This window comes from Bos indicus, chromosome X (assembly GCF_029378745.1).
Source record: "Bos indicus isolate NIAB-ARS_2022 breed Sahiwal x Tharparkar chromosome X, NIAB-ARS_B.indTharparkar_mat_pri_1.0, whole genome shotgun sequence".
NCBI classification, from domain to species: Eukaryota; Metazoa; Chordata; class Mammalia; order Artiodactyla; family Bovidae; genus Bos; species Bos indicus.
Window position 1 is genome coordinate 21,076,697 of NC_091789.1, and position 13,121 is coordinate 21,089,817.

The 13,121-nt window shown below is 37.1% G+C and overlaps 1 protein-coding gene across 9 annotated transcripts in view; it reads left to right on the forward strand.

Annotated features, from left to right (window-relative positions):
• The window catches only part of LOC109555483 (transmembrane 9 superfamily member 2-like), an 80,661-nt gene that overhangs the window by 50,591 nt on the left and 16,949 nt on the right, over positions 1–13,121 (forward strand). For 4 of the 9 annotated variants that reach the window (XM_070784812.1, XM_070784814.1, XM_070784813.1 and 1 more), the window contains 4 exons: positions 3,529–3,688; positions 4,926–5,074; positions 7,749–7,860; positions 12,728–12,899. In XM_070784812.1, coding sequence (XP_070640913.1) covers positions 3,529–3,688; positions 4,926–5,074; positions 7,749–7,860; positions 12,728–12,899 — 593 coding nt within the window. Of the gene's footprint in view, positions 1–3,528; positions 3,689–4,925; positions 5,075–7,100; positions 7,492–7,748; positions 7,861–12,727; positions 12,900–13,121 lie in introns of those variants that run through there. The other 5 variants (XR_011565381.1, XR_011565382.1, XM_070784815.1 and 2 more) reach the window with 5 other exon arrangements.

Consider the following 13,121-nt stretch of genomic DNA (forward strand, 5'->3'; position numbering starts at 1 on the left):
GTAAAGAATCTGCCTGCAATGTGGAGACCTGGGTTTGATCCCTGGGTTGGGAAGATCCCCTGGAGAAGGGAAAGGCTACCCACTCCAGTATTCTGGCCTGGAGAATTCCATGGACTATAGGAGTCTCAAAGAGTCGGACACCACTGAGCAACTTTCACTTCACTGTCCCCTTTGATAACCATACGTTTATTTTTTATGTCTGTCTCTTTCCATTTTGTAAATAAGTTTATTTATTTTTTTTAGATTTCACATACAAGTGCCTCTGGTCATGCTTTTAATTCCTAAGACCTCTTCTAGGAAATTTCCTGGCAGTCCAGTGGTTAGGGCTGTGTGCTTCTGTTGCAGGGGGCTGGATCCCTGGTCAGGGAAACTAAGATGCCACAAGTCCTGTGGCACAGCTGACACAAAAACAAAAACACAACAGCAAGAACTCTTCCATTTTCTCAAAACTCTTTTAAAATTTCCTCTTCCTGTCTCATGGCTGCAATGTCTCCTTTAATTTCTCTGAGGATCTTAAATGGTCTTGGTAAAGTTTTTTCCTGAGCTTCAGGAATCTTCTCTAAGGAACTAACCCTCCTGTCTTCTGCAGGGGTCGTGAAATGATGTTTGGTTCTGCAGAGTTGGGGGGTGGGGGACAGAATCTGCAGGTCTGTCCACATCTCAGGCTGACTTTGAACCAGTCCTTCTGGTTTTAGCCACTCCTTCATCCCTACCTGTAGAGGTACCTGGCACCACAAATTCCCAAGCCTTTTTGGAGCTCTGTGGTATAAACTGAGTTGCCTCTCAGCTTTTTCTACTGACGACTTAGGATACAGGTTCGCACTCCAACTAACTTGGTTACTATTTGTCTGCTCTCTGGTTCCAAACTTTGCTGCTAATATCTTCTCCCCTTTACAACATCCCCCCATCCTTATGCCTTTAAAAAATCCTTTTGCTATAATTTTATCAGGGTTTTGATGAGGGAGCAGAACTAAATATGCATTCAATGTGCCATCTTTAACCCAAAGTCTTTTAATTCTTCATGTCTTTTGTATACATTCTTTACATTTTAACCATCATCACATTGTACAGATTCTTAACACTTTATATCTAGTCTCCTTGCCTCTAGTATCTCCTCCTTTAGATTTGTCCTTTGGAATGCTGTAGATTCACCTTTCTGGAAAATTGCATGGAATACCTCACAGCTTTGAGTGTAAAAACCCTTCAGTTGCTTCCTAGTGTTGACAGGATAAAGTCTATATTCCTTAACTGGACATTCAAAGCCTTCCACAGTCTAACTTCTGCCCATCTTTTCAACCTCATCATTTAGGCTTTCAGAAACACTCATGGGACTTCCCTGGTAGTCCAGTAGTTAAGATTCCATGCTCCCAATGCAGGGGGCCTAGGTTCAATCCCTGATTGGGGAACTAGATCCCACATGTAGCAACTGAGACCCAGCATAGCCAAATAAATAAATGTTAAGAAAGAGGAAGGGATGAATCCCTGTCAGAAACACTCACATCCGCACCACTGATACCCATACTTACCTGTAGCTGTGATTAAACTTGTCTGGAACATCTACAGGCATAGTAGCTGGGCTTGCCTGGTGATTTATCCATTAGACTTAGGGGTTGATCTGCTGATTTTGAATTTAAACACTTTGTTTTATTTTGGGGGAAAATTTAAATTATTTTATTGTAAAATTTATACAAAATAAACCATAAGCACACAGTTAAACTTTAAATAGAATTAAGCCAGTCCATAAAACATTTCAAATAAAAAAGTAATAAAAACCTTATCAGCTCATTTGAAATTATTCATCTTTAGATACATGATGGTTTATTTCCTAGATTTAAAGTAGTGATTTCCATTACACTTAGTTAGGCTGTAAAATATTAAATACTATTTTTAAAAGACAGATTCTTTAAAAAATTTTTTTATTTTTTAAATTATGGAAGTATAACACATTTACAGGAGACTTGGAAAATACAAAACAAAGTTATATGTAGTTCCACTATATATTACAATTATTTTTTAAGTAGATAAATAAAGATTTTTAGGGGAAGTTTCAATATCAAACTCTAAAACATTAATAGAATGAATAGACAGAAAACTAGAAGGACATAGTAGACCTGAAAAGCAGTATGAACCAATTCAACATAATTAAGATTTATACAGTTTTAACACAGCAGCAGGACACAAATTCTATTCAAGTTCCATAGACTATAAGCCAGGAGACACTGGAACATATCCAGGGACATAAGGTGCAAAAATTTCATGGTCTAAAGGTATTGAAATCATGCAGAGAAAAAACAGATTCTTATACTCAAGGATTAACAAATACTTGCAAATTGATCACCAAAATCTTTGTCAACAAAATTATAAATCTAGAATACAAAAATCTACTTGAAATAATCTAACCAAATACTAAATTACTTAAATGAGACTCAGTTTCTGAGGTGGTATCAAGAGGAAAAAAATCTTATTTACATACAAGGTTGTATACACAAGTAGGTTTTTGTCAATATACATTTAAAAAAATTTTTTATTGAAATATAGTTGAATTACAGTGTTGTGTTAATTTCTGCTGTACAGCAAAGTGATTCAGTCACACACACTTGCACAGGTTTGGCCGAAAAGTTTGTTCAGATTTTTCCATAACATCTTAAATTCTTTTCATATTCTTTTCCCTTATGGTTATGACAGGATATTGAATATAGTCCTCTGTGCTCTACAGTAGGACCTTGTTGTTTATTCATTCTGTGTATACCAGTTTGCATCTGCTAATCCCAAAACTCCTACTCCTACCATCTCTCACCCCCACTTTGGCAGATACACTCTTTAAAAACAAATCAAACTGCCACCATTCCCAAAAATGCTTCTTACACTATGCTGGAATTTAAAAGGACTTTTAATAACTTTGAGCCCTATTTGCACTACATGTGAAACAGCTTTTAAGATTTCTCTACCTCCTGTACTGAAGATCAAAAAAAAAAAAAAAAAGCTGAAAATGTCTGCATGATAGTAAACATTTCCCCCCACCACTTAGAGCTATTAATAGAAATTGTATGGCAGAATCTTTGTTAGGAAGGCTCTGAAAAAAAAAAAGAGGTATGTATAAGATAATTTTTAATGAACTTTCTTACAGGAAATCATAAAACTCTTGGTTTTAAATGAATACTTGTTTGACAAGAGGCTTTATATAGCCCATTTCAGTCTAGTATTCTAAAATCTGTTTTAATATATGTATTTTCTTAATTGTGTTTACTCTATTGCATATTGTTTTTCAATGGTATATTATTCCACACCCTATTTATTTTCTGCTAGGCTCTGGAGCTGCAAAGATGAGTGAGATGTAGAAATTATGTCCTGTAATAAATTGCTATCTTGTTATATATATGGTATTGAGTTTAAGCTCCAACTCAATAACTGGGTTTACACAGAATGATTTAATATTCTTCTAGGGTTTAATGTTCTAACATTCATATCAAGTATGTTTATAACATTTTCCTGAAATCGTAACATTTTCTGATGGTTTTTCTCCCCTAGTGTGGTCTTTGTTGACATCTTTATCATGAATTTAATTCTTTGGATTGAAGGGTCATCATCTGCTATCTCATTTGGTACCTTGGTAGGAATCCTTGCATTGTGGTTTGGAATTTCAGTGCCATTAACATTTTTGGGTGCATACGTTGGAAGTTTCCAAAAGGTAAACTTTTAAAATACTGCTTTTGACCATTGAATGATGTCTGAAATAATACCTCAGTGTGAATAGACTATACAGGAAATGGAAGATGTACCATTGGAGAAAATGACAAAGAATAATCATTTAGGGATAAAAGATTTTTACAAACTTTAAATGAAAGACAGTAACACTTTAAAAGACATTCTTTAATGTATTTCACATTTTATGGGTTGTTTATATTTCCCTCTCTCTCTGATGGGCAAAATTTAAAAGATATATTATAGGAAGGCTGACTTTAAGAAAGTCAGAAAAATGATGAGATTATATAGTTGGGGGAAGAAAGCCAAGATACAATCCAAGAAATGGGTTCTGTTGACGGATTTTTTTTCTTTTTTGTTATGGTTTATCCCAGGATATTGAATATAGTTCCCTGTGTTATACAGTAGGATCTTGTTGTTTATCCATTCTCTGTGTAATAGTTTGTATCTTCTCACCCAGTTTACATATTTGATAGCCTATTCAACATATAGGGAAAAGGAACAGTATACCAAAAAGACTAAATGAGGCCACACTACAGAAGGGTTGTATTATGAGGACATAGCATGAATTTGCATGGGAGAAGTCAGACAAGACAAAACAGGAAGTGGAGTTCCATATAGAGCAGAAAAAGAAAAATTTCTGAAAACTGTTGACAAATTTTCAGAGATAAATTATTAGACAAATTCTAAGAGAGAACTTTTTGACGTCATATATTATTTTACATTGAAACAGTCACTAGTAAGTTTTGTCCAATATCTCCCTTGAAATGTGTAAGGAAAGATAAACATCCTTATTGTTTACCTGTGTCCTATCTAACATGGTGGCCACTCAACAACTATAGTTTTTGAGTACTTGGAATGTGGCTAGTCTGAATTATGTGCTGTAAGTGTAAAATACACACTGGTTTTCAACCACTTAGAACAACAACAACAAGAAGAATGTAAAATATCTTGATTAATAATTTTATATTGGTCACAAATGTAAATGATACTATTTGGGCATGTTAGATCATTAGATCAAATAACATATATAAGAAACTGGATACTTACTGCCTTTGTGGCTTGCATCATAGTATTTCTGTGGCAGAGCATTGGTCTAGCCTTTGCCCATATAACTGCTCTTGAAAATGTTCAGATTTAAGATTGTGTATTGTGATGCTGTCTGTATAAATTTACTTCAGTTTTATTTCATTCTGATTTTCATTTGATTTATTTTCGAGCAGTTTGACTATCCGGTTGGTACAAACCAGATTCCTCGTCATATTCCTCACCAGGATTTCATTAGAAGACCACTTTTTAGTATCATCATCGGTGGCGTTTTACCTTTTGGTTGTATTTTTATCCAACTATTTTTTATTCTAAACAGCATTTGGTGAGTATCATTATCTTCTTTTTAGCTTATTTATTTTTTAATTGAAGGATAATTGCTTTACAGAATTGTGTTGTTTTCTGTCAAGCATCAACATGAATCAGCCATAGGTATTCATATCTTCTTAATCTCCAAAATATTAATTGTTAATAAATTAATTTTCCTATATGTCGAGGTCGAATTCTGGTATAGTAAGACTTCATGTACTACCCTGTTTTATCCAGGGAATAGCAATCTGACCCGAAGGAATTTCCTAGGAAACTAAGACTTAATTTACAACATTTAAAAGCCACTTTTGGATGGAAATGTCTATAAAGCTTTCCTTTTTGAAAATTAATAGCCTCTTTTTAATCCTTTCCAGGTGACTTAGAAAAGTTGGTCTCAAACCATACTTCTCTGAGACTTTGCAGGGGGTTGAATGGGGGTGTCCCTTGGAGGGAGGTACCTAAAGATGGAAGGGGAAGCTTTGATTTGTATCGTTTTTCCATACTGGCCTCCCATGCAAGATTTCATTTATTTTCTCTGCTAAAAATAACGTGAATAGCACTGATTTTGGGTCTTCATCTGTACTGAGCTATAAGTCATGGTTTTCTGTCTTCCTTTCTGTCAACTGTTAGTTGTGCTGTCAGATGCCTTTTCCTTAAAGCCTTCCTCTTTTTATCTGCTACTTTTAATCTGTTGTAATTTAAGAATTCTAATAACCAATATGGAGCTTCCCAGGTAGCTCAGTTGTAAAGAATCTGCCTTCCAATGCAGGAGATGCAGGAACCTCAGGTTTGATTCCTGGGTTAGGAAGATCCCCTGGAGGAGGAAATGGCAACCCACTTCAGTATTCTTGCCTGGAGAACCTCATGGACAGAGGAGCCTGGTGGGCTACAGTCCATGGGGTCACAAAGAGCTGGACACAACTGAGCACACATGCACCAATAACCAATATAGAAATGCATGTGAAGTAAGAACCAGTGCTCTCTGATTAAAGTGCTACAGTTTTAGTGCCCCTGCTTTGTGACAGCTATTTCAGTTGCTCCAAGTCCCTTTTTTTTCTTACTTCCTGATTCTTGACAGCATTTTGGTTTTGGGAGCTGCCAAGTGGGATTTACTCTGGAGGGATTTTTGGAGATGGGGCAAATGCACAATAAAATAAAATGCAGTCACCAATTGTGCATGTTTATAACACTTCTGTCCCAAAAGAATCTTCTAGACAAAGCTTTGATGTACTAGGAAATTAGGTTTAATCATAGACATTAATTGCCCACCTTTTATAAACAGCACTGTGTCAAAGTTGTTTGAAAGATAAGCAGTAAAATCTGTTACCTTTATAGTAACCAAATTTTGCAGATATTTTTGATGGGAAAGTATTTTTAAAGCAAAACTAAAAGATTATTTGAAGTGTTAGTCGCTCAGTCGTGTCCGACTCTCTTTGCAACCCCATGGGCTGTGGCCCACCAGGCTCCTCTGTCCATGGAATTCTCCAGGCAAGAATACTGGAGTGGGTTGCCATGTCCTTATTCAGGAGATCTTCCTGACCCAGGGATTGAACCTGGGTCTCTCATATTGCAGGCAGATTCTTTACTGCTTGAGCCAAGATTCTTTAGATGATTTAATTTTTGTTTCAATGAGAAACCAGGGTGCTTGTTGTGTACAACTTTGTATATATTTATGAACTCTAGAGATGATTCTTCCCAACCCCCATCCTTCATCCTCACCCCCAGGTGTATATTTTACATGAGGTTTTAAAATGGAATATTGATCAGTTCACCAGTTTCTTCTCTTCAGAAGGCTTTTTGAAATGACTATTTCTTATCCCAATTTAGTCAGCTTGCTCTATAATAATGAAAGGAATTACTTCATTCCTTTGAAGTTTGGCCTAAATGTAATCTACACAGTGATATTTTTAAAGATGCATGTTTGAAAGTAGATTTAACAGAATTATGTGTGTTGTGCTATAAAGACCAATTTGGAGAAGCTACCTGTTAATAGACCTCCAAAAACAAAATTTGATTCTGTGGTTTTCTGTTGTATAATATAGTCGCTGGTCGGAGAAGGCAATGGCACCCCACTCCAGTACTCTTGCCTGGAAAATCCCATGGACAGAGGAGTCTGGTGGCTGCAGTCCATGGGGTTGCGAAGAGTCGGATACGACTGAGCGACTTCACTTTCGCTTTTCACTTTCATGCATTGGAGAAAGAAATGGCAACCCACTCCAGTGTTCTTGCCTGGAGAATCCCAGGGACGGGGGAGCGTGGTGGGCTGCCGTCTATGGGGTCGCACAGAGTCGGACATGACTGAAGCGACTTAGCAGCAGCAGCAGCAGCAGCATGCTATTTGCGTTTCTAAAGAGAAAACATGTTTTCAACTGTGTATAGAGAAAATTGATGGGTTTCAAGTGAAAACTAAATTATAGGAGCAGACAAATATTGGTGAGTAGCAATACTATTTCTGATGAGAGAGAATATGGCCAAATTCTGAAGCTGTGTAGGTGAGGGAATATACGTATATATTTGATACTACATGGATACTACATGAATTTGATGATATTACATGAATAGATGAAGTCTGGAATGAAAATCTCAAGGTGAGAAAAGTGTGTGACAGTTTACTGTTTAGAGTTGGATGGATCTTTCTGTGTGTATCCTTAAGTTAAAGCTTATTTTAAAATTGTCATTTTTCTTTTCAGGTCTCATCAGATGTACATCATGTTTGGCTTCCTTTTCTTAGTCTTTATAATTCTTCTGATTACTTGTTCTGAAGCTACCATTCTGCTGTGTTATTTTCATTTGTGTTCCGAGGTAAAGACATAAGAAAATAGTACATCTGAAGCTTTCTAAACTTGCATTATTCGAAGTCTGTTGAGATTGGAGAAGGAAATGGCAACCCACTCCAGTGTTCTTGCCTGGAGAATCCCAGGGACGGGGGAGCGTGGTGGGCTGCCGTCCATGGGGTCGCACAGAGTCGGACACGACTGAAGCGACTTAGCATCAGCAGCAGTCTCAATCTGTCTTTACCTCTAAGTAACTTTTAGAGGTAATCCATTTAGGATTACTTAGGCTAATCCACCTGGCTGGGTCTCAGTTTTACATCCTTAAAAATAAGGAGAGAGGCCAGGTATTCTCTGATATCCCCTATAGCTTTGAGATTTTTATAATCTCTCCAAATAGATTGTAAAATGCTTTGTTATGTGATGACTTCTTTTTTAATCTACTACTTTATGTATTTTTATGTTCACAAGAGCTCTTGAATAAATGAGTCTTTGCACCAAAAAAAAAAAAAAAAGTCTGTTGAGAAAGGGATTAAACTAAGTGTTAACTGCATGGTTTGTACAACTTGAGATCACTTCTATATTGTGTTTTCCTAATGACACATTTTGATTTTGATGCAGCTATCAAGTTAATGCTTTTTTAAAAAATTAATTTATTTTAGTTGGAGGCTAATTACTTTACAGTATTGTAGTGGGTTTTGCCATACATTGATATGAATCAGCCATGGGTTTACATATGTTCCCTATCTTGAACCCCCCTCCCACATCCCTCCCCATCCCATCCCTCTGGATCATCCCAGTGCACCAGCCCTGAGCACCCTGTCTCATGCATCAAACCTGGACTGGAGATCTGTTTCATATATGATAATATACATATTTCAATGCTATTCTCTCAGATCTTCCCACCCTCGCCTTCTCCCACAGAGTCCAGAAGATTGTTCTATACATCTGTGTCTCTTTTGCTGTCTTGCATATAGGGTTATTGTTACCATCTTTCTAAATTCCATATATATGTGTTAGTATACTGTATTGGTATTTTTCTTTCTGACTTACTTCACTCTGTATAATAGGCTCCAGTTTCATCCACCTCATTAGAACTGATTCAAATGTACTCTTTTTAATGGCTGAGTAATACTCCATTGTGTATATGTACCACAGCTTTCTTATCCATTCATCTGCTGATGGACATCTAGGTTGCTTCCATGTCCTGGCTATTACAAACAGTGCTGCGATGAACACTGGGGTACACGTGTCTCTTTCCCTTCTGGTTTCCTCAGTGTGTATGCCCAGCAGTGGGATTGCTGGATCATAAGGCAGTTCTATTTCCAGTTTTTGAAGGAATCTCCACACTGTTCTCCATAGTGGCTGTACTAGTTTGCATTCCCACCAACAGTATAAGAGGGTTCCCTTTTCTCTACACCCTCTCCAGCATTTATTGTTCGTAGATTTTTGGATGGCAGCCATTGTGACTGGTGTGAAATGGTACCTCATAGTGGTTTTGATTTGCATTTCTCTGATAATGAGTGATGTTGAGCATCTTTTCATGTGTTTGTTAGCCATCTGTATGTCTTCTTTGGAGAACTGTCTGTTTAGTTCTGTGACCCATTTTTGATTGGGTCATTGATTTTTCTGGAATTGAGCTTCAGGGGTTGCTTGTATATTTTTGAGATTAATTCTTTGTCAGTTGTTTCATTTGCTATTATTTCCTCCCATTCTGAAGGCTGTCTTTTCACCTTGCTTATAGTTTCCTTCATTGTGCAAAAGCTTTTAAGTTTAATTAGGTTCCATTTGTTTATTTTTGCTTTTATTTCCAATACACTGGGAGGTGGGTCATAGAGGATCCTGCCTTGATTTATGTCGGAGAGTGTTTTGCCTGTGTTTTCCTCTAGGAGTTTTATAGTTTCTGGTCTTACATTTAGATCTTTAATCCATTTTGAGTTTATTTTTGTGTATGGTGTTAGAAAGTGTTCTAGTTTCATTCTTTTGCAAGTGGTTGACCAGTTTTCCCAGCACCACTTCTTAAAGAGATTGTCTTTTCTCCATTGTATATTCTTGCCTTCTTTGTCAAAGATAAGGTGTCCATAGGTGTGTGGGTTTATCTCTGGGCTTTCTATTTTGTTCCATTGATCTATATTTCTGTTTTTGTGCCAGTACCATACTGTCTTGATGATTGTAGCTTTGTAGTAGAGCCTGAAGTCAGGCAGGTTGATTCCTCCAGTTCCAATCTTCTTTCTCAAGATTGCTTTGGCTATTTGAGATTTTTTGTATTTCCATACGAATTGTGAAATTATTTGTTCTAGTTCTGTGAAAAATACTTTTGGTAGCTTGATAGGGATTGCATTGAATCTATAGGTTGCTTTGGGTAGTATACTCATTGTCACTGTATTGATTCTTCCAATCCATGAACTTGGTATATTTCTCCATCTATTTGTGTCCTCTTTGATTTCTTTCATCAGTAAGTTAATGCTACTTTGATAGAAAGTTTTCAAGAGAAAGCAGTTTCTCTCTGGCTAGTTACTGTAATTTCTGTATAGTATTCAGTTAACATAGGAAAACACAGGGAACTGATTTGATAGTTCTGACATAAAACATCTGATTCAATGATGTTTTCTTTTTAACAATTAACATTTTCTTGTAGCTTAAGGTAAGGTAAGGTAAGTCACTTCAGTCGTGTCCGACTCTGCGCGACCCCATAGACGGCAGCCCACCAGGCTCCCCCATCCCTGGGATTCTCCAGGCAAGAACACTGGAGTGGGTTGCCATTTCCTTCTCCAATGCATGAAAGTGAAAAGTGAAAGTGAAGTTGCTCAGTTGTGTCTGACCCTCAGCGACCCCATGGACTGCAGCCTACCAGGCTCCTCCGTCCATGGGATTTTCCAGGCAAGAGTACTGGAGTGGGGTGCCATTGCCTTCTCCTCTTGTAGCTTAGGCCAGGATTATATTTTATGGGCTTGAGGTTGCTGCTAAAGGCCCTTTCTCTTTCTTTTTGTTGCCTTTTGGTTACCATGGACATATATAATTCTTTTTACCCAGTGCCACCCTCAGTTTTTCCTGATGTCATTTTGAGTAACTGAGCTAGTGGTGAACATATTTTCTTAAATCCTCTAGATCTCTCTTATTTTGGTAATTTAATGTAACTTTCTAAAGGTAACAAGAGAGTTTCGGGAATGATTATTATATACATGATGTCTTAGAGCATTTTTTTTCTTGAGCTATAGGAATAAATGTAAAAGATATATAATTATGTACATATTATACTTAGGTACTCATTCATTCTATGATACATTTTGTCATAGGAATTCTGTAACAATCATTAATAAAACATTAATAGGTATAAGATCTATGTGTATATATATATATATACACACACACACACATATATTTCTTAGAAAGGTTTGAGTGCCCCCAAAACCACCCACATATTTGGTGACTCACTAGAAGGACTCATGGGACTCAGCGTATAGACATCTTCTTGGCTAAGGTTTGTTACTGCAAAAGGATGCACAACAGGATTAGTAAGGGAAAAAGACACAGGTGGAACCTGTAAAAAAAAACCCATGTGAAGTCTTCCTGTGTTTTCTCTCCCTCATGAGGGAACACACCCAGCATGCTCCTTCTGCAGCAGTAAAAAATGCAGTAGTATATGTGCAGTGTGTCTGCCCAGGAAAGCCCACAAGAGACTCAATAGCCAAGGTTTTTATTGGGACCTAGTCACACAGGCACACTCTGCCTAACAACTCCAAACTTTCCAGCACGTGTTCGCCACGGATCACATAGTTTGTACAGTCTAGGTATAGAAAACCAGTCTTATCAGTCAGGGAATGATTAAATGCTAACTTCCCAGGTATTAAGCCAAGAGTCAACCTTGTAAGCAGACCTTTCTAAAGATGGCAACCTCAGACCTGCTATGTTAACTCTTTTCTGCACAGTTTATCCCCTTGGCCCTTGACCATGGTGCTTTTATGGTAATTTTATTATCAGGAAGGACCCACGGGCAGGGTGTGACTAACCTGATTATTGACCTCTGTCATGACTCCATGGGTCATGAATTTAGCCAGTTAAAATAATTCCCATTAACCATAAAGGTCTATCTTGGACAAACAAACTTGTAGAAAAAGAGATCAGACTTGTGGTTACCAGAGGCAAGGGTTAGGGGGAGGGAGAATTGGATGAAGGTGATTGAAAGGTACAAACTTGCAGTTATAGGATAAACAAGTACTAGGGATGTAATGTACAACATGATAAATATAATTGACATTGCTGTGTGCTCTTTATGACCATTGTTAAGATAGTAAATCCTAAGAGTTCTCATCACGAGGAAAAATATATTTTTCTCTATTTCTTTAATTTTGTATCTATATGAGATGATGGATGTTCAGTAAAATTACTGTGATAATCATTTCATGATATGTTAAGTCAAGTCATTATATTGTACACCTTAAAATTAGACAGTGCTGTATATCAGTTATATCTCAATAAAACTGTAAGGGGGAAAAAAGATCTATCTTAAATTTCTCTACTAACCTTTTTTACCTGAACTGAGGCATCAATTCAGGCCCAGCACAACTCTGGCCAGTAAATTGAAGCTGACGTGAAAACCTTCCAGGGCTGAGGCAGTGTCTAGAGAGAAAGGATGTGCATATTAGAAGTACAGTCCCTGAGGGCACACACGGTCCCCCTGGAAACCAAGAGTTTATCATTGTGAGGGCGCCCCAAGCAGGATGTACATTAGTCAGACTGTACATATGAAATTAGATTTCTTATGAAACTTCCTCTTTTATTTCTTTTAATCCATAATCCTATAGAGCCTATTTTATGTTGCCTCTTATTATAATTACTAACCCATGTATAGTTAGAGTTTCATCTAAAAAGTTGTTTTTTTCTACCTCTTCTCACAGGATTATCATTGGTGGTGGAGAGCCTTTCTTACCAGCAGTTTTACAGCTGTTTATTTTTTTGCTTATGCAGTCTACTACTTCTTCGCTAAACTTAAAATCACAGACATTGCAAGCATCATTTTGTACTTTGGGTACACGATGATCATGGTCTTGATTTTTTTCCTGTTCACCGGTAAGCACAGGATTACATTTTGTGTATTTTGGATTCTCCAAAGAGACTTGGAGATAGCCGTAATATAATAAGCATCAATTAACAATTAATGGAAGGAAGAGGGAACAAAGTCATCATGTTCATTTCTATGCTTTGGGGATAAAAGATTGCAAGGCCTGGGGAGCTGGAGGGACCTTATGTACTTAGCTACAAGACCATCTCTTGTGAATGTTTTTAAACAGT